The sequence below is a fragment of the Rhizopus delemar genome, genomic scaffold (assembly GCF_000149305.1).
Source record: "Rhizopus delemar RA 99-880 supercont3.2 genomic scaffold, whole genome shotgun sequence".
Lineage (NCBI taxonomy): Eukaryota > Fungi > Mucoromycota > Mucoromycetes > Mucorales > Rhizopodaceae > Rhizopus > Rhizopus delemar.
The window spans coordinates 270,748-296,323 of NW_027137828.1; the positions used below are offsets into that span (position 1 = coordinate 270,748).

At 35.3% G+C, this 25,576-nt stretch overlaps 10 protein-coding genes across 10 annotated transcripts; 5 read left to right on the plus strand and 5 right to left on the minus strand.

The window, feature by feature from the left end:
* Positions 1–1,111: 1,111 nt before the first annotated feature.
* RO3G_02322 (uncharacterized protein) lies at positions 1,112–3,831 on the plus strand (the record flags this gene model as incomplete). The annotated part of the gene is made up of 2 exons (XM_067656913.1): positions 1,112–1,114; positions 1,171–3,831. 2 exons carry the CDS (start codon positions 1,112–1,114, stop codon positions 3,829–3,831), a joined length of 2,664 nt encoding a protein of 887 aa, XP_067513014.1.
* Positions 3,832–4,681: 850 nt separating this feature from the next.
* Positions 4,682–6,394, minus strand: RO3G_02323 (uncharacterized protein; the record flags this gene model as incomplete). The annotated part of the gene is made up of 8 exons (XM_067656914.1): positions 4,682–5,044; positions 5,121–5,176; positions 5,219–5,446; positions 5,642–5,690; positions 5,772–5,809; positions 5,904–5,922; positions 5,996–6,177; positions 6,358–6,394. The coding sequence occupies 8 exons, from the start codon at positions 6,392–6,394 to the stop codon at positions 4,682–4,684; spliced, it is 972 nt and encodes a 323-aa protein (XP_067513015.1).
* Positions 6,395–7,394: 1,000 nt separating this feature from the next.
* RO3G_02324 (uncharacterized protein) lies at positions 7,395–8,952 on the plus strand (the record flags this gene model as incomplete). Its single annotated transcript, XM_067656915.1, has 3 exons — positions 7,395–7,755; positions 7,795–8,817; positions 8,879–8,952. The coding sequence occupies 3 exons, from the start codon at positions 7,395–7,397 to the stop codon at positions 8,950–8,952; spliced, it is 1,458 nt and encodes a 485-aa protein (XP_067513016.1).
* Positions 8,953–8,994: 42 nt separating this feature from the next.
* Positions 8,995–11,162, minus strand: RO3G_02325 (uncharacterized protein; the record flags this gene model as incomplete). The annotated part of the gene is made up of 3 exons (XM_067656916.1): positions 8,995–10,281; positions 10,337–10,953; positions 11,012–11,162. The coding sequence occupies 3 exons, from the start codon at positions 11,160–11,162 to the stop codon at positions 8,995–8,997; spliced, it is 2,055 nt and encodes a 684-aa protein (XP_067513017.1).
* Positions 11,163–13,076: 1,914 nt separating this feature from the next.
* RO3G_02326 (uncharacterized protein) lies at positions 13,077–13,298 on the plus strand (the record flags this gene model as incomplete). Its single annotated transcript, XM_067656917.1, has 1 exon — positions 13,077–13,298. One exon carries the CDS (start codon positions 13,077–13,079, stop codon positions 13,296–13,298), a length of 222 nt encoding a protein of 73 aa, XP_067513018.1.
* A 2,295-nt stretch (positions 13,299–15,593) lies between these two features.
* On the minus strand, positions 15,594–17,711 carry RO3G_02327 (uncharacterized protein; the record flags this gene model as incomplete). The annotated part of the gene is made up of 6 exons (XM_067656918.1): positions 15,594–15,888; positions 15,948–15,983; positions 16,111–16,213; positions 16,270–17,039; positions 17,095–17,366; positions 17,472–17,711. The coding sequence occupies 6 exons, from the start codon at positions 17,709–17,711 to the stop codon at positions 15,594–15,596; spliced, it is 1,716 nt and encodes a 571-aa protein (XP_067513019.1).
* A 1,263-nt stretch (positions 17,712–18,974) lies between these two features.
* RO3G_02328 (uncharacterized protein) lies at positions 18,975–20,537 on the minus strand (the record flags this gene model as incomplete). Its single annotated transcript, XM_067656919.1, has 9 exons — positions 18,975–19,004; positions 19,061–19,180; positions 19,241–19,503; positions 19,600–19,799; positions 19,851–19,932; positions 19,988–20,096; positions 20,151–20,195; positions 20,255–20,301; positions 20,519–20,537. The coding sequence occupies 9 exons, from the start codon at positions 20,535–20,537 to the stop codon at positions 18,975–18,977; spliced, it is 915 nt and encodes a 304-aa protein (XP_067513020.1).
* Positions 20,538–20,994: 457 nt separating this feature from the next.
* RO3G_02329 (uncharacterized protein) lies at positions 20,995–21,723 on the plus strand (the record flags this gene model as incomplete). Its single annotated transcript, XM_067656920.1, has 3 exons — positions 20,995–21,053; positions 21,126–21,464; positions 21,516–21,723. 3 exons carry the CDS (start codon positions 20,995–20,997, stop codon positions 21,721–21,723), a joined length of 606 nt encoding a protein of 201 aa, XP_067513021.1.
* Positions 21,724–22,316: 593 nt separating this feature from the next.
* RO3G_02330 (uncharacterized protein) lies at positions 22,317–23,718 on the plus strand (the record flags this gene model as incomplete). Its single annotated transcript, XM_067656921.1, has 4 exons — positions 22,317–22,566; positions 22,625–22,773; positions 22,828–23,565; positions 23,626–23,718. 4 exons carry the CDS (start codon positions 22,317–22,319, stop codon positions 23,716–23,718), a joined length of 1,230 nt encoding a protein of 409 aa, XP_067513022.1.
* A 52-nt stretch (positions 23,719–23,770) lies between these two features.
* On the minus strand, positions 23,771–24,203 carry RO3G_02331 (uncharacterized protein; the record flags this gene model as incomplete). The annotated part of the gene is made up of 3 exons (XM_067656922.1): positions 23,771–23,896; positions 23,946–24,098; positions 24,150–24,203. 3 exons carry the CDS (start codon positions 24,201–24,203, stop codon positions 23,771–23,773), a joined length of 333 nt encoding a protein of 110 aa, XP_067513023.1.
* Positions 24,204–25,576: the final 1,373 nt, after the last annotated feature.

A 25,576-nucleotide genomic window follows, 5' to 3' on the forward strand; every position in this document is an offset into this window, starting at 1 on the left:
GCTGCGTATATCAAAGTGATCACAACTTGCCATAAAAGACAATTAGGCAACACAACAAAAGTTTTGTTATGGTAACAAGATAACTTAGGTTGCTAGGATATATTTGTTGTCTTTTCTTGCTTGAAAGATATGCGTTTGTTGCTACTCAATATTTAAATGATTAAATAAAGCGTGATAAGAATATAAATCATGATTTTATGATTTAAATAACATTATTCATTTTGTCTAATGTTTTTCATTGATCTTTACACTTCAAATATAATCTAGTTACATCCTTTTTAATATTATCTTGTGCTTGTAGTATGAAATTCACAATCAATAAAAGCATCGTGTAACATGTTTTGATCATGTCCATCTTCATCCATACCAGCATTTTTCATTGAATCACTTCTTGTTAAAGTTTTAAGTTTTATCGTTGTTGTACAGCGCCATTGTTTCATTTTCTTATTTTTTTTTTTTCAGTTAAATTTACTGTATTCAACACTAGTCTAATCTTTTTTTTTTTTGTCAATCGATTTCCATTCGTCACATGAAATAAGGCATGTGATATGAATAAAATGAGGGAAAAAAAAAACAAAAACAAACACTTTTTGCTCTCTCGTTCTTTTTCTCTTTTTCCTTTTATAAAACATGATAGACACTTCGAATCAATTGATTACTTATTCAGCAAGTTTGTATAATGCTTCACCTACATTATTACCAGAACAAATTGCAAATGTTATCACAGCCATCGCTTTAACTGCTCGACTGTCCATTCGATGTTCTTCTCTTTTAATTGAAGCTCTTTTAGAATCTGTTAAATACAGTACATCTTTTTCATTTGGTGTTTCTAGACATGTTATTATAAACGCATTATCTACAGCAAAGAAGTTTCATGAATTAGCTGCTTCTAATACATCAAATAATACATCCCTTTCAGTTGACAGGTACACGCATTAATTATATTCATACTAGTCATTCATCTTAAACGTTCACAAGAAATGGATTCTTACAAGTATTGGATAAATACACAAATTTGGGAATTTATGTAGTTCATCATTCATTAACACTAGTCGAATTATTTGCTTTATCAGGTTTACATTTCACTTCTCAAACCATCAAATCAGGATTTATGGTAAATTTATAAATAGAGAAAACAAGATTATACTAAAATAAGAAACTAAAATATAGGCTGCGGAAGAATCAGTTGCTATCATTGATGGAATATTTGGATCCAACGAATCATCTCGTGCAATTGCTTCTATCATCACTCTCGTACACAGAGAACTCGTAAGAGATCCAGATTTTAAACTAGCCAAGATTGGTAAAGTGGCCATCCTATCTGGTTTAACCAAGGCCATCACTTCCTTTGCCATCCTACAAAACTTTACTCACAGCAGAACTGCATTACAAATGGGAATCACTGACTTATGGCAAGGTTTGGTTGTTGAAGAAGAAAAGGATGAGGTGCTTCAGTATCAAAATAAGAAAGATAAAGATTCATCTCCAGAAGAATTACCTCATCCAGACATTATTCATGAACTAGAAGAAATTTTACTAAACAATCATTCCTCAACTCATTTACCTGAAAAAGAACAAGATGAAATGGCCTTACGCTACAATGAATGCGGTGAACCTTATAAGCTGTATGAGATCACAACCACCACCAAACGAACAACAACAAAGACGACGCAAATTAGACCTATCGATGTGCAAGGAACATCGACAGAGAAGATTTATACGAAGCAAATCATTGAGAAAACAAACGAAGAGCAAGATGAAGCCTTCATGGCCGTCATAGACTCCCAAAGCGATCTAAACTATGAGCAACCCATTCCTGGAGCATGGCCTGAAGCCACCGACAGTTGTAATCAATCTCAGAAAAGATCTGGGTTTCGAATTATGCTCGCATCTGTTTCAAAAATATTAGCAAAAAAGAAAAGTGAGCGACAGGAAAACTACGATGTTATCAAAGCTGGATACTTGGATACAACCATTGAAGGTCCCATATCGACTGTCACTAGTACTTCTACCACATTACGCTCCACATTTTCAACTAGCAGCAATATTCAACATCACGATCATCAAAAGCCACTTCCTGCGTTACCAGGCACCCAAACTAAACCTACATCGGAGCATGGATCAAGACAACCACCAAAAAGACAGAAATCATGGATATCAGTTGTCAGTCGAAAGAAGAGCATGTCAGATTTGATTCAAAAGAGCGCCGATATCTTTTTGAAAAAGAAGATTCGTTCTGATCCTCCACCTTTGCCTTCCTTGGATCATTCTGTAGATTACGACAATCACAAAAACAAAAGTAGCACTAGTATAAAAAGATCAAGTTCTACCAACAGTTCAACATCACTTTCAAGTATCGCAAGAACGTTCAAGACAACAACCTATCACCATACATCACAGCCTACCCCAAATTCCTCATCCAGGTCACTCATTCGCTCTCCGTCCGTCTCCTCTCGGCTGTGCCAGCAGCCTACATCATCTTTGGATGAAGAACCCCGTATTTGCAATTTCCCACGTAAACACATCATCACCAACATCTCTCACTTTATTCGATACGCGAGCGCCGCCTATGGAGAATCTTTTATGCGCATCTTGGGTATTGGGGATATTCCTAATGTGCTTCCGAACTCGCACCATCCAAACCACCATGCTTTTGCCCACCATACAGGCATTTCTGTCAGTGATATCCTACTTTCCAGTTATACGGACAGCAGCATCTTGAGTTCTATCAGTCATTCAAAATTGCATGCCTTGGTGCACTATGTCACCGTAGATCACTTTGCTGAGGCCATCGTGCTCACCTGTCGTGGAACGCTAGGCTTGAGCGATGTGCTGACGGACCTCACCTGTGACTACAAAGAGTTTGTGCTTCCGACGGATAATTTACTATATGAAGAGCAAAAAAAGAAACAGACCAAATCTGACTCTCCTCGACACTATATCGCTCACGGTGGCATGCTTGAGGCGGCCCAGTTGCTGGCTGTACAGAAAGGAAAGGTATTTGAGGCAATCAAAAGAGGCTTAGAGAGCTATCCAAACTATGGTCTTGTCCTCTGTGGTCATTCACTGGGTGCGGGTGTTGCTAGCCTGTTGAGTGTTCTTTGGAGTGAGGAAAGGTCACATTACGTCTCTCGAAAGCAGCTGTCGATGGTGAACAGGGGAGACAAGCTACTCAATGCGCTGAAGGTCTCAGACATGAAACGGGATGCGTCTCCATTCGTCACATCCGAATTATCAGGACTACCAGCCGGCCGGCCGATCCACTGTTATACTTTTGGTTCTCCTTGTGTCATGTCACTCGCATTGAGCGATTATTGTGGGCAGGGACTTGTCACCAGTGTCGTCCACGGGTTTGATATTGTTAGCAGCCTAAGCTTGGGATTACTCAAAGACTTTAAAAATATTGCCGTCAGTCTTCATGAAGAAAGCCATGTGGCAGATGAAATTCTCAGTCGAATGGTGAACCATTATCAAAAGAAGAAGGCCAATGAAATCACACCTGAAGAAGAGGAAAATGAACAGTGGTTTTGGGCACTGATCAAGACCATGCGAGCGGATATGAAGGCAGAAAAACTTTTCCCTCCGAGTACCATGTATCTGATTGAATCTGTGCCTCAGTTGGCCCAGCACACCCAATCACGGTCTTACAAAGATCAAGGGGACACACGGGAATCAAAACATAAAGTAGCACACCTGGTTCGGTTCAGTTTGTGTAAAGACATTCAAGTTAGGTTTTCGGAAATTGTGTTTTCAAGAACCATGTTTATGGATCATTCACCTAATATGTATGAAAAAGCCATAAAGTTATTACATAAAGGATACTTTGGTTAAATCATAATTTACTTGTTTGTATTTTTTGAAATATGCTGTGCTCTGTTTTAATATATGTGCACAGTTTTAAGTTAAATCATAAAATAAAGTTTCCTATTCTTTCCCTTCTTTCATTCCACCTTCTTTCTTTTTTATAATAAACATCATGACGATTGGCAAGGATCGGGAGTGGTAAGAAAAAAAAATAATAGCATTGATAAAAGAAGGAAGGAAAATGATGGTTCACTTAGGTTATCTGATCAAAGTAACATGAGATGGATACAAAGTTCATTCTAGCTTATGCATTATTTAGCAAAGGTTCCTATGAATAAAAACAGATTGGCAAGATCACTTGGAAATTTGGAGAGTGATATTACTGCATATAATGAGAGAAAGGTGAGTGCTATCGACACACTTTATAATATTTTCTTTTTGATTATACAATCCATAGGAAACAGATATTGCTTTGGCTGAAAAGAGCAAAGGTTTGATCATGTGCGTAGCGTTGAAAATGTACATGCTCAGCTTTTTATTTTCTGTCTAGTCGAAATCAGCAGTGAAGAGGAAGATGAACCTTTATGGAATGTGAATGAAAAAGATGTTTTAGGTTCGTTCGACAGCGAAGGTGTATTTCATCTGGACATAGAAACAAAAGACAATCATGCCCCTTCAGAACATCAATGGATGTACAGAGGTCCTTATGGAACAAAGCATGGCCCATTTTCAAGCGCGAATATGCAGGAATGGTTTGAAGCTGGCTATTTTGACCATTCACTGATGATTAAACGCACGAATGATGAGCAATATAAGCCACTGAGCGCGTTCATGCAGCACAATGGAGCATTCTCTTTTAGTGGGGAACCAAGCATGCTCAAGAACAGCTTTCTTCACCCGCCAGTTTGTCAACCTGCAGAGAACCATCAGGCCTGTGGCAGAATGTGGGGTTTCCCTCAACAAATGTTTCCGAGGCAACAAGACATGTACGATGAAAGCTATCACCAAAGCATAGTGAATCAGCAAGTAGGTCAGTACTATTATTATTTGCTACATCAGGCACAGCAGCACCATCAACAACAGTATCATCTCCAATCACATCAAAATGTGATACAACAGCATCAACGGCAACAGTATCTGCATGAATTACAACAGAGCATGATGCAACCCACTGGTAATTTATATCCAGACCAAGTTCCTCAAATTCAAAATGAGCAAGAGCAACCGCACATGAACGAGACTTTGGTCGATCAGTTGGAAAGGATAACGATTTCAAATGAATTGATAGAGCATTCTAAAGAAAATCAAATCTTTACAGAACAGAGTGAAATCGAAAAAAGCGTCAAAGATAAAGGATCAGAGGAACATTTGCCTAATAAGGTTGGGTTAAAAAGCTGACAAACGTACACCTTACCAGAAGCTAACTTTATATTATCCTCAAAGAACAGCGAAAAACAAATGTCTCCTGTTCTAAACCAACTGACTGGGATAGCTTCAGTTGAATATCCAAACGTAGAGAAAACATCTGTTTCAGTAACAGATAAGGCGTGTCCTAGCAAAGAATTTTTAAATTGGTGCAGATCTTCACTTCGCGGTTTAAACAAGGGAGTTGAAAGTAAGTTGTTTTTAATCTCTATGGTTACTATCATTAATATTTTGCAAGGCGAGGCGATATTAGGCATGATGCTCGAATTTCCAGTATGTGATGACAGTTCTTTGGATATAATTCAAGATATTGTTTATGTCAATTCTACATCAATGGATGGACGTCGTTTTGCGCGAGACTTTATCACACACAGAATAGCAGATCAACGAGGAGAATTCAACATGCACGTACCAACGCCTGCTGCTTCAGAAGATTTTAAAGTTGTTAGTTCAAAAAAGAGCTTAAAAAGAAACAAGAATTAGAATAAAAACAGTTTATTACAAAGCATAGCTTGCAGAGCTGAATGCATATTCATCGTTACTTTCGTCTTGTTGTGAATGTATTGAAGGATCGAGCATGCTAGAATCAGTTGAAGGTATTTCATATGGCACTAAATCCCATAATTGATTCAAATTATCTGAATACTTGCGATCATAAAGTAAAACCACTGTACCTGGTTTAGTCCAGTTACCCTAACAAAAAAAAAAAAAAAACAATTCGCGAAAATGTTATTTTTTTTTTTCATGCAAAATGGCTTGTATTTACTCTGATATCAAGTACAAGGTTAGGATTAACTTGAGGATAAATGAAGCCATCTTCTCGATAATACCATCGTTGGTTATGAGCGTCTTCAATCATTTTTCTTCTGTACTGAATTATTTGTTTATCACTTTCCAAAATTCCTCCTTGCACATCCAACACTGTAAAACTTGAGTCATCATTCAACACTTTCAATTATTTTGGTTACCCATTCCCGAGTTTTTATTGATAATGTATCCGTGGTCATGCATCCATAGCTGATCGTCGTTATCCTTTGTCTTTTTCGGTGAAACTACTATTTTTGCCGCTGCCTATAAAAGTCGTATCAAATTCTACTCAAACCAAAAAAATCTTTCTTTTGTTTTTACTAACCTTCAAAGAGTCTTGAGTCACGTCCAAAACCATTTTATGTGAACATTTCGATTGGATATAAAACCATCCTGAAGGGAAATTGCTCATTTCGTTAAATGAAGAAAGATTAAAAAGAAAAGAAAAGAAAAAAAAGTTTAAAAATAAAGCAAGTTAAAAAAAAATTGAATTAAAGCTATTCCGAATTAGCGGTTGTAGGTATATAATTACATCATAAACAAAAAAAAAGACTCTCTTTATTACCATCAAATATCGTGTTTTCAATATGCACATCCGTTTTTGGGACTACATGGTTTAATGTTACACGTATATGCACATTCATAAGACATTAGTCACAAATAGTAGAATTAGAGCTGCAGTGGTTTCGTATTCAGAACATTCTATAAATCAGTTTGTCCCTATCGTTTGCTTCTTGGGTTTATCATTATTTGTTTCGTTCTATGGCCCTTTTTTCCTCCTTTGACCTTCAATCAAGAAGAAGGTCCACTTTTTATCTGGGTGTTCTTAAAAGACAGTGACCAGTGTTCAGGAACAAGAGTTTTTCGCGTAATAGGAATTTTTTTTTTCCTGTAATAATTAAATATTATTTGCATATGGTTCTATTTGTTATCATATCATTTATTCGGAAATTGTATATATTATTTATTGTTATAATACATTTTTAATAAAGCTATTCACTGGATAAAAGCCGGCAGAGAAATGTTTCCGACTATTGATTGGCAGGAGACAGCACTTGAACAGTAATTTTTATTATTTTTTGATCTACTAGAAAGATAAGTAAGAGAATATACTGGGTATCTCTATTGAATTCCAGATTATACACTTCAAGCTTAGAATTGGCATCTATCTATTAGCTATCATCAATAAAGACAAGTATGATTTAAGAACATTAGATATTAATTCATGTCAAAAGTCATCATAGAAAATGCGGTATTTAAATAAAATATTCTTTATTTGGCATATTGTTTTGATTATGTTTCTTTGAATATAAGCAAAACATAAAAAGTTCACCTTTTTCTTTTACTTTTATTAAAAGATGATTTATGACAGCTTGAATTCTAATTCGACACTTAGAGGACCAAGACCATTCCAACAAGCAAGAAAATATATACCCACATGGCCTTCTCACCTTAAACGATCATCTAAACCTTCAACTTTAGAAGAGAAGACAGAAACCAAGTCTGAAAGCTACTTTTATCCTCCTCCAAGAAAAATGGTGGAAAGAAGGTGTTCAAAAACTGAATTTGATGTAAATGATATACCAATAACTGCTGTAAGCGATGATGATGACGAAGATGAAGAGAGCATAGAGGAAGAGATTGAATTATGTCTAGAGGATCTAAGTAGCTCTCATCGTGAAGCAGAGCTATCAAAGATTACAGCACAAGTAGACGATAGTACAGATAGTGAGGACGAGCAATCTTTCAATGGTATAGATCACGATAAAGCAAATCTACCGCCAGTTCCGCAAATATCAGCTCCAGGATACCATGATGACGAAGAAGAAATTTGTCCGCCGTCGATTCGAAATACCCAAGAAAGTAAACCTCGATTGCCTCCTATACCACAAATATCAGCACCTGGATATGATGATGATGTGCCACCTATTCCACAAATTTGCGCTCCTGGATTTGATGACGAACATGATGAGGATAATGACAAACAGACGAAAGGACCCAAAGAATCTGTTTATGACACGCTCTTTTTCACCATTCGATGTGGTGGATGCCACAAGCCGTTAAGTGGACAAGCGATTACAACATCAGCCAATCAGTGGCACACACGATGCTTTCAGTGCCAAGCATGCAAACAACCACTAGAACATATAGCCTTTTACGAAAAGGACGGGTTGCCTTATTGTGCCCTTGATTATCACGAATTATTCAGTCCTCGGTGCGATTATTGCAAGACGCCAATTGAGGAGCACTCTATCTCAGCATTAGGCAAGACATACCATCCAGGTCACTTCTTTTGTCGAGAATGTGGTAAACCATTTGATGAGAACTCTGATTTTCTAGAGCACAATGGGCATGCATACTGTGAGAGAGATTATTATAAGCAATTTGGTAAAAAATGCAAAGGATGCGAAGAGACCATCACGGGTGAGTTCTTGATGGCCTTGGGGGCTGAATGGCACAAGGAATGCTTTGTATGTGCAGAGTGTGGTGCAGCCTTCACCTCTTCTACCTTCTTAATCAAGCAGGGCAAGCCCTATTGTGATTCGCATTATCATCCTTCACCAGAAAAACCTCAGCCACAAAAAAGGAAGCAGATGCCGCCTTTACCAGACTTGTTTTCACAAATTAATTTAGTAAATGAGAAGGATGAAGCATCCAAGATATGTCACAACTGTCATGAGCCTATCATTGGTAGATGTTCTAGCGCATTTGGGAAAGACTATCATCCACTTCATTTCCAATGTTCCGAATGTCATAAGCTACTTTCAGTTAGGGTAACAGGTAAAAAAAAAAAAGATACAACTGTCTGTACATAAACACATGATAACAATGATACATGTAGGTCTTTATCAAGAAAAAGGATTAGGTGAATTAATTTGTAAAAGCTGTGTACGCAAAAATAAAGGAACAAAATAGTATAATATATAAATAAATGGAGGAAGGTTGTTTATTAGAAATCTAAAGTCTAGCCTTTTCAGGTTTGGTTTGACTATTTATACGTTCATAAAGTTCAGCGATTTGAGCTTCATAATACTTTTTAGCTTGTGGACGTTTGACCTTAAACGTAGGAGTCAACAAGTCATTTTCAATAGAGAAGGGTTCGGATGATAGATAGATAGCCTTTGCAAACTCAAATCCACGCAATTCGCTCTTTTTACCAGTGTGATCCATTTGAGCAAGCACCATTGCGTTAACTTCGGGTAACTTGCACAACTCGGGATAACTCAGCTTTTTGGCATGTAACTTGGGTAACTTGCTTGCGATAAGCACATCGAGGGCCTCAGGATCAGGGACGACAATAGCTACCAGAGCGCTTTCAAGTGAGTCACCGTGCAAGTATATTTGACCGATAACGGGATCCTTTGCATAAACATTTTCAATCTTTTCAGGAGCAACATATTCACCTTGAGCCAGCTTGAAGATGTTCTTTTTACGATCAATGATAACAAGAGCACCTCTTTCGTTAAGGGTACCAATGTCACCTGTATGGAACCAACCATCATCATCGATGGCTTCTCTTGTCTTTTCTTCGTCCTTGTAATATCCCTTGAAAACGTTGGGGCCACGAACACAGATTTCACCACGTGGATAAGGGTCTGTAGAAAGATAATTCATCTCAGGTACATCCACCAACATGACTTCATTACATGTGAATGGGGCACCAATATGGCCGGCCTTGTTTTCACCGACATAATTGATGGCAGTAGTAGCACAAGTTTCAGTAGCTCCGTAACCTTCAAGGATATCACAGCAAAAGGAAATACGAAGGAATTGCATAACATCCTTACCAATAGGAGCAGAACCAGTGACCATCAAACGTACTTTTCCTCCCAAAACTTGCTTGATTTTATTAAAGATCAAGCGATCATAAATGGCATGAGTGAAACCTTTGCCAGCTTCAAGGTTGGCAATCTTTGTGGCCACCGCACGACGTGCTAAGGCGCCAGTCGTACCAGGAGCTTGAACGGTGGAAGCGACGAGTTTACCATAGATTTTGTTAAATAATCGAGGAACGCTAGGGAATACGGTAGGCTTCAAGACTTGAACATCATCCATCAAGGTATTCATGTCACCACTAAAAAAACCCACGCGACCACCTACGGCCAAGATCAAACTATCTGTAACACGACCAAAGATGTGGGCAAGAGGCAAATAAGAAATACCAACATCGTCGACTGTACCGCTCACATTTTTAACACCAGCAGAGATAGCAGAGATGAAATTACCGTGGGTCAACATGGCACCCTAAGTAAGGGGGAGGTTAAGGCGAGTTACACAGAAGATTAGATAAATTTCATACCTTGGGCATGCCCGTTGTACCACTCGTGTACATGATGCAAGCCAAGTCGTCTGATGTAGGGTAATTGTGAGAGCGTCTGTTCTTTTTACCCATCAACTCAATTGCATTAAAATCGACTAAATTGACACCCTTTTCAGCAGCCCAAGCCTTGATAATATCGCCCTTTGAAGCTACACCAGGCCTTGAGACTTCGTCAATGGTATCCATGGAAATGATTGTCTTTAAGTTGGGAAGCTTTTGTTTAATCTTCAAGAGATCAGCAATATGATCTCCAGAGCAAATCACTGTCTCAATCTCTGCATGATTAATGACATATTCGACTGTATCGGGGCCGAGTGTATCGTAGAGTGCAACTGAATAGAGTGAGTAGGCAGCAATAGCTAAATCAGCAATAGCCCATTCGGGACGATTGACAGCCCAGATACCAATAGGAATTTGTCTGGTACGAGTTTCTCCCATCGTGTGATTCAAGTAATTCATTAATCCAGAACCAAAGTTAGTAAGACGATGGTTGACTTGACGATAAGTTTGCCAAACATAAGGACCACGTTCACCAGTTTCAAGATTCTTTATGGATCGGATACCAAAACAAGGACGATCTTTGGAAATCTTCAAGCCTAGTAATTAAATAAGATGAGTGGAAGGCTATAATCAATCACTGATCCTTTCTGTTACCATGGTTAAAGCATTCAATAGTAGTGTTTACTTTGGGTGAAAATGACTTTTCAACCACTGGATGTTCAGCGTTACGATAAATAGCTGTTTGACCAGGCTTTCTAGAGTTGGGCACTTCATAAGTTTGTTTATCTAAGCTGAATTTAGTCATTTTTGATTAAGAAAGAAAAAAAGAAGGAAAAAAGAAGGAAAGACAAAAGTAAGATTTATAGGGTGTGTAACGAATATAAAGGATAAGTCAGCAGAAAATGAATTATAGGCACTTGGTTTGAAAATTTTACACAAAGCAGTGGTGATGTCACATGAAATTGAAACTGTCAAAGAGAGACAACAAATAAATAAAGAATATGCAGACGTTTGAATGCGTCTACCCATTTTAATATTTTTATATAAAAAAATCACAATGAATGAAAAAGAGAGCCTATTCATGTATTATTTTTTGTATTTGTCTGTGTGATTACAGTTGTGTGGGTAAATGGTTTTTACTCATGAAGACGGAATAACAAAATTCAATTTAATGACTAATGCCAAACCGCACAATACTCACAAAGTACAAACTGACGCTTTTTTCTTATAATTCTAACTTTTTTTTAATATCCATCGACAAGTTTATAACTTGCTTTGACTGATTTACAAGGTTTATTGGTATTTTATTTATTAGTTGTAATTGCTATATTTTACAAATTTTTGTGGGAAATAAAAAATAATTTGGAAAAGAGTATTGAAATAGTTTGGAGAAAAGTGATAAAGTAATTTGGAAACAAAGTAGAAAAATTTTGATAATAATTGATAGGAGAAAGTTGAGGTAGTTTGAAATGGGGCAAGCAGTGAAAGCAAAAGAGATATACCAAAAAGATACAAATACATAAAATGAATATGAGTAAAAGATCATCACAAAAAGCACTATATAGAGACTACTCGCTAGGTAAGTGATGAGAATCTGCTATGCAGTTCCCATACAACCCTCAAAAGAAGCAGGATTTATGTATTCAGGAGGTCTTTCATTGTTATATTGTGACGAGTATGTAAAACTACAATGTATATTTTTGGCAGTCATATCATCATAGTTCCATACCAAATTAATTTTCGCACAAAGAAATTTATTGAAGATCATTTTATGCTCATAACAAAATAAAGTTGTCAATTGGACCTTAAATAAAAGATTATGTTTAAAAAAATAAGGTTGTCTTTCTCATCCATCAACTCATTAAAAAATGTTAGCTCGAATCTCCATAGACTACACATGACCTTTAGTTATATTTGAAGATGAAACAAAAGAAAGTAAAGCATGAGGGGTTTCTTATCTTTTTAGAACGTAACACACGATTAGAGAGATTGCAGAACTTGTTGGCTTGAATAAATCCACTGCGCAAGATATAAAAAACCAAGATTGATAACTATGGCTACCCTTTGCCTCACAAGCAAATAGGGCGACTATTGAAAATGAATGAAAGAACTGAAATGCACTTGAAGAGGATAATTAGAGAGGATCCTTTTGCTTCTTGTAAAGATATAGATATGGAGCTAGCAAAGCTAGATGTTTTTGTTAGTATAGAAACTCTTCAATCACATGTCGATCAACTTGACTTCAAGTCATACAGAGCAGTTCACAGTCCTAGATTGACTGTAAGACACCGCAAAAATAGGCCTCGCTGGGTGAAGGAACACATCAATTGAACTGAAGACCAATGAAGAAACGTTGTTTGGTCTGATGGGCTGAACTTTTGTGTGAAAGACAATAAATGCGGTAAAAGAGTACTCAGGAAGGAAGGAGAGCGTTATGATGAAAGAATTATAGTATCTACAGTCAAGTGGAGTGGTAGTGATGCTATGGTTTGGGGATGTTTTTTGGGGAGGAGATTTTGGACCTTTGGAAATGATTGGCACCGGTTCTGTAGACCGAATACCTAACTATGCTCGTGATGGGCCATCTATTGCCGAATATTTGGCCACAATATTCTCGCTTATAGTAGGTCCTCATGCTGTAATTTGGCACATGTAACCTAACTCATATTTCTCTATCTAACAGAGAATGGTAATAGAAAACTATGAAAAGCTAAAAATCATGAGTAATGCTGCAAAAAAAGATAATCTAGTCTTTGCGAAATCCATGTCTGATAACTCCTTCAAAGATGATTCCCCTATATCGTCACAAGGCTCAACTTCGTCAGATGAATCTCAAGACCTTGAGGATATACAGCGCGAAATCCGCATCATGGAAAATATTGAAGCAGTCCTGCGCGAGTTTCAGGATCATTCAGAGAAGAAATATTTTGACTGTATTTAGGTTGAGGTAATTAATCCCGATGACGAAGCTACCCCTTCTTAGCTTTTTTTTTATTTTTTATTTCGCTAGCCTCGTAAGATCGTTTATATAGTTTTTCTTTAAGATATTTCAAAACTATGCTATGAATAAAATTTTGTAAGTTCAGATCATTATCACATAAATCTGTGCTATATCAAGTAACAGTTAATATGTATAGTTTTCTCAATAACCTTGCAAGCCTCGACTGAGAAGAAGAAGGACAAAGATGAAAGAAGCAACAATAACTCAATCCCAGCTTTGTCTAAAAAACTGGCAATAATCGAAAAAAGCGATTTGTTAGGGCTATCATTGCAGCTTAGGCGCTGGGGTCATCGACCTTTGTCAATTCGAGAGGTCATTCCAAAAATACAAGAGGAGAAAATACAGTGGATGACTACAAAAATGAAAAAATATGAAAGAAGCGATGTTATATCGGGCACAAGAAACAACGTAAAAATGAATCAGACTTGATCTGAGTAAGCAAAAATAGAACCAGGATCCTCTTTACTATTAAAATGCGCCGTATTTATATGATTCTGGCATTGTTGGAGACGATGCCAACTGTTATTGATTTACAACCTAATATATAAAATCCTTACGAACCATACACGATGCATAACAGGTCTTATCGTACTGGTTTGCTTCATTCCCTTTATCATCAAAGACTTACCCTCTTCCGTCTTCGTGGTAAAAAGTCATGTCAGAGTCCACTGCTTTGCTAAATTTGAAGTTGAAAAAAAAGCAAAAAAGTATTTCAACCCTGACCAACTTAACTTCAAGAAAGTGACCAGTTGATTTTCAAGTAGCCAATCTATTTTTTTTTTTTTTGTAGAAGTGCCAGCCAATCTATCTCAAAAAGCTAACCAAACTGGCTTCAAAAATCTGACCGACTAAGTTCAAAAATTTGATGGATTTTTTTTGGCAAAGTGACCAATTGAGAGTGGAAATACTGTCAATCTAAATCATCCCAAAAGAGGCAAAGGTATCTCACAAAACTTTTTTTGATATCTCTTTAAATAGAGATGAGAGGCAAATAAGTGCATAAGGGCATTGGCAAATAAATAGATCTTGCTAACTAGACGACCAAATAAAGCCATAAACAGATCAGTAGATAGTATCGTTAGTTTTTCCATATTTACAATGTAAGGGCTCGCCTCTAAGCTTTATATTTCCGAGAGAGTTTAAAATATCTTTGTGGTCAATAGGTTTAATAAGATAAATACATAGTGTTGATTGGGAGAATGCTAATACATCATTTGAAATCTATTAGAATCTTTATCGATTAAAACAAGAGTTTTCATCTATACTGTATGATCTTGCTTTACAAATAGGAAAGAGATCATGGCTAACCATTTGCCCCTTTCCTAATTAATCACCAGAATTTATTTTCTTAAAGCTCTTTATGTTTATTGATTGATTACAATTAACTGTAAATGGTACAGTTTCGGTACTAGACTTAATATAACAAATTGATAAAATCATTATTCAGTTGCCAATAAAAATGAATCACAAAAAGTTCAGTTCATACTTCTTTCTATTAATTCAAATATACAATGGACAACACCGGCAAGAATATCAATAAGAGTAATGACCGAACGTCATGCTTTTCTACTTCCTCCTTAACAAGAAAAGACGTTTATACAATGATTCAGGATTTAGAAGGTGAAATTAACGAAGATGAAAGAAAATTGGAGAAGCAAAAACAGAGATTGATATTGTTGAAGCAAACATTATCATTATTCAGATAGCATTTCCTTCTTCTCGTTCAAATGCATTCTAAAATCAAAGAGCTTTTATATTTTATAATCAAGATTTGCTTTTTTGCTTCTTATAACTTTTCCTAATAAACCTTATTTCAATCTTTTACTTTAATCTTATGAAAAGGCAGGCACTAGCGTTCATATATTATGGAACTTGGGCTTAAGGTCGGAAGATAAAGATGCTGTAGTATTAGACATTGATTATACAGCCTAAATAGTTCTAACAAAGAACAATTTGAGCAGGCTTAATGTTCTGATCTTGCTGTGTTTTGTTGTGAGAAAATATTCATTAAAAGAATACAATCTTAAATTCCAGTTAAGGTTATACTTAAAGACTAACAGACCGAGTGAGACTTAGCATTCAGGATGGCTTAATGTGTAAACCAATATAAAATTTGACTTCATGTAAAAAATTCTAGAGCTTTTGTTTTGTATGCTGAAGATATAGATTTCTTTTGCTTCGTTTTTCTTTAGTCACATATCATTTTAAAAATTATTGTATAAAACAATGTTTTATTTATTTGCTTTCTTCTACTTCCTTGACTTCAAGCTCAACTTGTTTTTCTATTATTGTTTGCTCTTCTACTCTAATTTCTTCTTTTTGCTCCACTTCTTTTTCCTCATCTTCTTTTCGTTCCACTTCTTTTTCTTCATCTTCTTTTTTATCCACCTTTTCTTCCTCATCTTCTTTTACTCTGACAAATTCAACCAAGAGTTCACAATGCTCAGTATGAGGAAACAAGTCAATACTAACAGCGCGTGATGGTTTAAAGGGAACTCCTCGATATTTGTTAGATTGAGGTCGGCAAAGGCTAGTAATCATTTTTTTTCAATACAAAAATTAATGGGCCTTTCTTTTCATTGAACTTACGAGACAAAGTTGTCTAATGCTTGTTTAGCATCACAACTAATATATATCAAACGGTCGATTTGAGTGTTTTCACGAACTGCATTAATAACGCTTGAATGAACACCGTTTCTAATATGCTACCATTTAATACTTTTTATTCTTATTTTTTCTTTTTATCATTTACCTTGGTGGATCTAAAACAGCGATTACTTCTTGGTTACGCTCATTTCGTACATGATGCATGGCGTTCTCGACTTTGCTTGCATAGTATGTAACATTGTTTACACCTGCAAAAAAAGAAGGTTAAATTTATACTTTAAGAGAAAAAAAAGCTCTTGTTTACCGTTCAATGCAGCATTTATTTTTGCATCTTCAATAGCTTCAGGTACCATTTCAATACCAATTACTTTATCCACCGATTTTGCCATTGTAAGACCAATGGTACCCGTACCACAGCAAAGATCAAGCAGTGTTGTCTTTTTACTGCTATCAATGTTACACCATTCTGCACATTTGGAATACAAAATTTCAGTAGCAGCCGTGTTGACTTGAAAGAAGGCACTAGCAGAAAGACGGAAACGTAAGCCCAAGAGTTCCTCATGAACATAGCCACTGCCAACCAATGTCTCTACGGGGGCTTTATCGGTAAAGCCATTCGAGGATCCATTCCAAACTTGCAATAACAAAGTAGTGACAGAAACAGGGCTCTTTTTCTCCCAAAATTCAATCAAATTAGCCTTTTCTTGATCCAATCTCTCAGGTGATAAATCAGCAGAGGATAATTGAACCAAAATCATGACTTCACCCGTGCTAGGTGTTTTGGCCATAATAGTACGCCAGCAACCCTTCTTTTCTACACGGTCATAGACAGGAAGATCAGATGCCTTGATATAGTCGCTCATGCTCTTTGCAATTTGTTTAGCAGTATCAGACACATTCAAGCATTCATCCGGTTCCAAAACAGCTATAATACCATCACGGTAAAGTCCCAAGAGAAAACCAACAGTAGGCTCACCATCCAAGTTTGTACCAATAGTGAATTCACACTTTGTACGATAATTGTTAATCTCTGGTGATCCAATGGTTGGAAGCATTTCACAAGGTAACATTCCTCTGTATCAAAGAAAACATTAATTTTTTTTTACAAAAGTATTCATCTTTCTCTTACGGTTCAAGTGCCCATCCAATCTGACTCTTTGTTTTATCATTAGAGAGACCAGATACTTTCTTTTTAAGTGCAGTCAATGCTTTCAACCCTTGTCTATTCTTTTTGACCAATTGCTGTTCATAATCCATTCTCCAAAGAGGTGTTACTTGATCAGCCAACTTTTCAGCACTTGTACGAGTATCATTTGGATCAGCTTGAGGCTTCTTATTCTTGCTGAATCGTTCACGGTATTCAACTTCGGCTGTAGGGTCGTATTCAGCTTTCAATTCCTTCTTTTTATACGTGTATCCATTCAATTTCTTTACACACTCCAAAGCTTCTTGCTCATTCTTTTTAAGAGTTACAAAGCTGCATAATAGTTAAATGTCAATACTTACATCAAGGGTAATAAAGCAATAATCCCATTTGGGCGCCTTTTTGAATCGAGTATAACCTTCAGCTCTCAAAAATTTTTTCATATTGGCATAATCAACTCTAGGGAGATTGGATACTTTGACACGATGAAGTACATTTTCTGTTTTTTGCTTCTTTTGCACATTTTCCTCTTCTGTTATCTCTTCTAAAGGTCGCTTTTTCCCAAAGACAGTGTCTATGATGGATTGAGCAAATTTGAGCATGATGATCCAATCTAAAAAAATAAAAGACAAGAGAAAAAAAATTGTAAAAAGTCTTACTTTTGTTTTTGATTGGTGCGCTTATTGAATAATATTACTTTCTTTATAAAGAGGCTTTATTATTTATTAAATAAAAAAATGGGTAAATTGGCGACTCTGAGGATGTACATGCATATCATTTAGTTTGAAGCTATTCAATTCTTCTTTAATTTTTAAAGCAATTTCTGGTGTTAACTTTTGACTGGTTACGTTGTCATCACATTTTCTATCATATTCATTGGCAGAAAATGTTTCGTGCAGTGTTACTACTGAATTAAAGGATACTTTGCTTGATATAGTGGAAGAAGCAGGTGAAGGTGGTAATGCGAAACTGCTTCTTAAATGCTTGGTCTTTCTTGAAGAAATACTTGAATTGGGAGAATCAGGCATAACAGGTTCCCTCGATTCTCTTTCACTGTATTTGACCCCAAAAACTCGCTTTATCTTTCTACCAAGTGAGGATGATTTTGAATGTAGACTAGAGCCTGAGCTAGAAGGTGACAATTGTAAGCTATTGACCGTGGATCTTCTATTGTTGTTGGTATTGCTATCTTTATTGTGTTTCATCATTGTCTTTAACTGTTGCTGATGAAGATAATGTAATTGATAAAAACTAGCCTGTAATTGCTGCTGCTGCTGCTGTTGCTTAATTTCGTTTTGAAACAACCTGCTGTTGTTTTGCTGATGATTTTTTGTAGTTCTGGATTTACACTGTTATGTTAAAGCTGGTTAAGCTTAGTTTTATCGATTAGGTAGTTTTTGTTTCTAACCTTGCTTTCTTTTGAAATCTTCATTGATAAAATGTCTGCCAGGACTGTATCATCATCATCCATAACGTTTTTATAATAATAAGCCATTTTGATATTTTCTATTACACAGGCACAAAATAATTCTAATTCTTTTTATATAATTTTTTTTTTGCGTTGTTTTATCTCGTTCGTTCTTTACAATATATATAGCAACTATTTATGTACACAAAACAATAACAAAGAAACCAAAAGAAAAAGAAGTAGAGTAATGAAAAGAAAAAAAGCTAATAAAAAGATAAAATAACGGCCACCCCTACAAAAAGATGCCCCTTTTTGTTTTCTTCCTTTATTTCTATATTAGACATATAAACTGAAACAAGCACGTACATACAAACACATAAGTCTCCTCCTATTTAAAGGAGTATTAAACAAGTTCCTAAAGGGAATTTATTACAATAATAAAAAACAAGCTATTCTATCATTCATATTCTGGTGTATCTTCAGGTTCCTACATATGCAAACAATTGAGTTTATATGCAAAAAATAAATATTATTTTGCTTTACCTTTGGTTCTAAGTCTTCGCCATATTGTATTGAATTATCCACGTGTGATAAGACGTATTCAATTGAATCTTCATCTGTAATATTCAATGGTAAGAACTTAATCATACTATAATCGTCAATCTATAAACAGTTAATTAATATATTGTTTCCCTCCTTTCCCTCTCCTTTTATTCATTTTACCAACTGCACAATTGCTTGATTCAATGCGTGGAATTTTAAACTCCTTGCTGTAGGTTGTTCCTCTCCTTCATATACAACTTCTGCTTCTTCTGCCATCAACAATGGGTCAGGTTCTAAGTAACGATCCATTTCTCTATCATTCATTGCCTTTTCCATCAATCTTCTTCTTCTCTTCTGTCTGCGTCTCTTTTTAGCTGCTGCATTTTCTTCATCATCTTCATCATCATCCTCTTCTTCGCTCAGTTTTTTATTTCCATAATCGCCTTCAATTAAGTCCATTTTGGTCATCACATTGATATGTGGTATCTCCAAGTTCACCATAGCACTCATTGCACTCAATACACCTGAGAAATATTTACTTTTGTCTTCAATAAATTGTGATTCTAAGCAATACACTCCACAAATAGACATATTCAATCGACTCAACGCTTCACAAATTCTTTTCATAATAGGAAAGTGGGTGTATAATTCAATTTGGCCAGGACAATCAAAGATGAGATAATCATCTTCATAATCGCCAATTTCCTCCTCTAACCAATCTATATTATTCACCAAAAATCTATGTACATCGAGTTATTCTTCATATTCTTTTCATTTTTTTTATATTTACTCTAAGCAATAAATCAAACCACCATTAGGTCCGTAATCTAACTCCTCCATAACATCTTCCAAAGTAATCAAGTCACGAATATCTATCATATTGTGCGTTAATAAATCAGCAATAGACTTAGAAAACACACAAATTACCAATGGTAGGATCGTATTCAAAATTTTCTGCAGCAGGATCCAAATTAACTAGGTGAACACGACGCCCGGCTGTTTGGCAATGTGTCATCATTGTAGCGCAATAAGTTGACTATTAAACAATATTAAATCTCTTGTATAAAATATTTTCATGTTTTCTTTTTACCTTTCCGCTTCCAGCAGGTCCCATAACAAGTTGACAATGGGTCCCCTATTTATAATTATATTAAGGCTCTGATTGTGAAGTATTGGTATATGTTTACTACTTACATGATGTAATGAATTGAAGAATAGAGTATTGATTTCTAAGCAAAGTTCTTTCAAAAAAAAAAAAAATTGGTTGACACATTTTAAAAGTCACAAGTACTCTCCGCCAAAAGAATTCATGCTTAATAAGGGCATTCATTTTATGCAAGGTAAAAAAAAAAAAAAAAAAAAAGAGGAGGAGACAGTACAATGGGTTTACATCATACCAATGAATTTTGAAGGAGTACTAATATTTAAGGAGTATGTGGGGAATAAGCATTAAGTTACCCGCTTTTTTGTCTAACATTGCACATCATTTTACATCGAAGCAACCCTTTTTTTATTTATTTTCCGATCCCTTTGGATGTTTTTATCATCAAAGCTAAAACAGTATTATTTATTGTTGTTTTCATGACTTAGTTGATTTGTAAACACATTCAACCTAATTTCACTCAAGACTTGTTTGAACTTTATAAAACATGTCTTTAAAATTATATTCATCAAAATCCTTAAATTAATTTTCCATTCTTTTCTCTGTATTGTTATCTAATAATACATGATGGTCTATGTGTTTATATGTTCACTTTAAATTGAATATATTCTGGGCATCATAATAATAAAATAAATGTTCTTTTTTTTTTTTATTAAAAAAAACAAGTCCAAACTTTTTAGACCCAACGTTGTATCACCTTTTATTTCACATTCTCTTTCTCCTTCCTCCCTTCCCCTTTTTTTTCGTTCAAAATATATTCACACACGTAATTATGAAATCTACTCCTGAAGTTTTGAACGAAATCTTTCCACCTTCACTTACTGCTCATTGGTAAAGTACACAAAGAGCATAGTGTATCTTTATATATTTTATGAAGTGAAACTTATAAAGCATTATTATTAGGTTTCATGCAATTGATAGCCCTATTGTGGACCCTATCGCAGAAAGAAAGAAAAAAAGATTTGGTACAGAGACACAACAAAGAGTACCAGCTAAATGCTGGGTGCCTTTCTCAAAACGTGATAATGCAGCTTTGGAAAAGGCATATCAAACAAACTATTCAACTGTGCCTGTCAATGAGGACTATTTATTCGAAGTAGATATTTCTAAAAGAGAAATAAGACCCGTCTATTGGGAGGGTCCTATATTTGAAGTACGTAGAGCTATTTGGTTTACTCAAATGGATGGATCTTGGGTACCTTGTGAAGAAAAGATGTCTAAACAAATTGAAGAAGGATATCTGTAAAGAGAAATATTATCGTGCCACTTTATTCCTAACTTACACATGTACAGGAAACATAAGCCTTATCAAAAACCTGTTGTTAAATCTGTTGAAGAAATAGATATTACAGAAGCCGCAAATGGCAATGATGAGCCTTCAAATAAACCTGTCAAGAAACCTGAAGTTGAAGAATACATTGAAGAAAAGGAGTATTTGCTAGGTCCTTATTTAGGTCAATACGTTGTCTATACAAGCTCAACACATGCTTGGCTATTATAGTAAGAAGTAACTCCTTTTATAGATTTACGTGTATTTAATATTACTTTCAGTGATACAACAGGCGCAAATATTGCAAAAAATTTACTTGAAAAATTGACAAACCATCAAATTCTTGGCGGTAAAAGATTAATTCGAGGCTATGGAGAGGTAACCAAAGAAACGAAAAAACAAAATGAAGCAAAAAAAGACAAAAAGAATGAGACAACAAAAGAAGAAGAAGAAAAAGATAAAGAAATAGAACAAGAGCAATATGAGAATGTAAAAGATCCCAAAAAAAGAAAAGAGCTGAGCGATAAAAAAATGATAGAACAAGAGGCTGAAGATTATGAAAATGAAGAAAGTGAAGAGGATGTGAGATGTGTGGATCATCTTGTATTTGTTATTCATGGGTAAATGTTAAAAAGAAGTGCTTTAGATACAGGTCATTAATACATAACCCAAAAAAAAAAAAAAAAAAAAAAAAAAGAATTGGACAAAGGATGTCTGAGCGATTGGGGCAGAATTTTGTACACGGTAATTTGTGTTTGTGTATACTCAAAAAGATCATGCTAATCATATGAAAAAAAAAAGATGTTAATTTACTTCGCAAGACAATGAAATCAACTTGGCCGATTGCATTATCAGGCGTAAAATCATTGGATCGTTCTAATGGTATTCAGGTACTTCCTATTTTGTGGAGAAACAGTATCGCATTTGGTGCAGACGCTGAGGAAGACAATGGAAGTGAATCAGACTTGGGATTGTCATATGAAAACCTTGATGATGGCTGCCCAACAATAGACGAGATAACATTAGATGGTGCGCCTAATATAAGAACACTTGTTTCTGACGTATTTTTAGACAGTAAGTGAGGAAGCAATCTTGAACGTGCATACTGTATATATCTTATATGTATCTTCAGTTCCTTTATATCTTACAAACAAATATCATGACCAAATGATTCAAGTAATTACCAGAGAAGTTAATCGAGTGTACAAACTTTTTCTTGAAAGAAACCCGTCCTTTTCAAAGAATAACGGACAAGTATCCATCCTTGGACATTCTCTTGGTGTAAGATATAAAGTTATAATAAAGTACACTCGCTCATCTTTTTTTATATTAAAGTCACTGCTAGCCTTTGATATTTTATCTGTTCAACCCTTTGCACCAAATCAAAAACCCGATCCTGAGACTACTGCTGTATTGACTGAAAAGAAACCTTTGGTCACTTTTGATTTCCCTGTAAGAAATTTCTTTGCTGTGGGTTCTCCACTTGGCATGATTTTGCTCCTCCGAAGCTACAAGATTGTCTCTCGAAAAGCACTGACAACAAACACTGCTCCTAATCATGTAAACACGCCATCTTCAAACAAAACACCTTCCTCTCTCGTTTCATTCGTATATCCAGCAGCAGATAACATTTACAACATATTTCATAAATCCGATCCAGTTGCCTATCGATTGGAACCGCTTGTTGTACGCCATTACGGTGCCAAATTAAAACCAGTGCCTATTCCATACATCAAAGGTGGTTTGAAAAGTGTGCTTGATGCTGGGTTTATTGTAGGCAATGATATAGCTAGCAAGGCAGGGGCCATGTTTGAATCATTTAAATCAGGCATTACTAGCAGTTTACTCATGCGCGGATTAGGTCTCTCAAAGGTATCAGAAGAAAAGCAGGTAGCAGAACTCAAGCAACGTTCTCAAAGCAATCCTGAAATCATGGCTTACAAAGCAGAAGTTAAAAGTGCTGCAAAATTAGGAATGCTGAATCCGACTGGAAGAATTGACTTCTGCCTACAAGAAGGATTGTTGGAAAATGCATACATTAGTGCATTAAGTGTACATATGTCATACTGGCAGGTAAAAAAAATAAAGACTAACAAAATTACTTTGGTTGCTTCAAAAAACTGATTTTGATAGGATGTCGATGTTGCTGGATTCCTTATTAGAGAAATTTATAAAAAAGAAGAGCCTATCGGTAACCTTGTGCATAGTAAAACTACCTACACATAAGAGAGTAGAGGGCGCCTTTTTATTACATCTTTTTTTAATATAATACAAATCTTTAATTGAGTGGTTGTGGGTTGCTAGGGTCGTATTCTTTAGGCAAATTAAGTCCTACTCGATTAGCAGAAAGCTCAATCTTTTTCTTTTGTTCTAAAACAATAGCTGAATACATTTCACGAAGTTCCTACAAAAAAATGAGTCTTTTCAAATATAAAATCTTCTATTTTATTTACTTTATGCTTTCTAGAGCTCGTCAAAAAGGTCAATAAATTCTCTGCTTTGCTGTTTAATAAAGCGATTTTCGAAGGATCGGTAATGTTTTGGTTATTGCGATAAGTCGACTTTAATTCTTGAGCAAAAAGAGGATTGCTTGCTCCTTTAGTATACTGTTAAATATTAATTATAATTTGTAAAGCTGTTTTCATATAAATATCTACCTGCTTATTCACTTCTCTTAATAATTGTCGATAAATGCTTAAACTCCTTGACATTTTGACAAGATTAAAGAAAAAAGATAGCCAGGTTATAGCACTTGTCAGCAACAATTCACTCTCATGCCGTACAAGCCACCCGGTTAATAATTAATTAAATTAACGTTATACATGGTACTCAACAAATCAATAACGTAATATCTCATACAACTATTAGTACCAGTATTGACTATCTTATGCATTTTGACTTGTTCCTTTATCCTTGTAAACACTTCGCTAACAAAAAAAAGTGACTAAGCGAGCAGCAAAAGACCCAGCAAAAATGAGATCACGTGTTGTGCGGTTCGAAACATATATTTCCGGACCGGAATAATTAATTTGTATGTAGTTTAATTAACGTCAAAAATTTCACAGTCACGCTTGCTCTGGTGTGCAACAGCGCACCATTGAATTAGTGGTGAATGTTGTTTAATCGAGGTGTGGTATATTGCTGCATCTTAAAGGTGCTGATGTCATTATAACATGGTCCGTGTTGCTGATGCGGGATTAAGACCCCGTGTAATGCAGAAACTACATGTTCCTGAACCTTTTTTTTTTTTTTTTGACAATGTTGAAAGATATACAGTCAAGTTTTTTTAGTACCACGCCAGTTAGAAAATGAACTTTTGCGTAACAACCTATTTGAAAACGGAGTATCAACTCTTTTGCTTGAAAACCAAAAACATATAAATACCCTTATATCTTATCCCTATTTTTACTTCACTTCACTTCACTTTACTTTTGAATTTTATATTCTTTTTATATTTTCTTTATTTTATAAAACAATAAATCCATCAAGCGTTCAATTGAAACCTTTTGGTCTGTGTTCTATTTTAAATACTGAAGTCCCTTGAAGTCAATAACCTTCATTGTAAACCTATTCCTAAACCTCAAGAGTTTAACCTATTCTAACAAGTTTGATCTACTATTAACAAGATCTGGTGGTCACTATCGACAAAACTTACATACTTAAAACCTAAACCCGCAAACAAGCAATATATTAAAGAAGATTACAATGTGATTGTCATTTAAGTCGGTTGTCGTGCTCTTAGGATTGTAGTAAAGAAGCTAAAAAATGAGAAAAATCAAAAAGAAAAAAAAATATTATTGTAACACACTGCAGCAAACTTTGGCAGCTTTTGACTTCTCTCTAACTAGTGTAACACACAAGAACAATACAATGGAATTTAAATCTCTGCCTTACAGTTTACAACGACCACCAAAAACAGAACAAAATCATAAAATCCAAAAACATATAAATAACCCCAAATAATAATCACGAAAATACTTATTTTTCTTGACTTCACTTCTTATTTACTTTACTTTTTTATATTTTTACTTTTTTTCTTTTTATCAAATAAATATTCTTTTAAAGAGGCAAACTATCACTTATT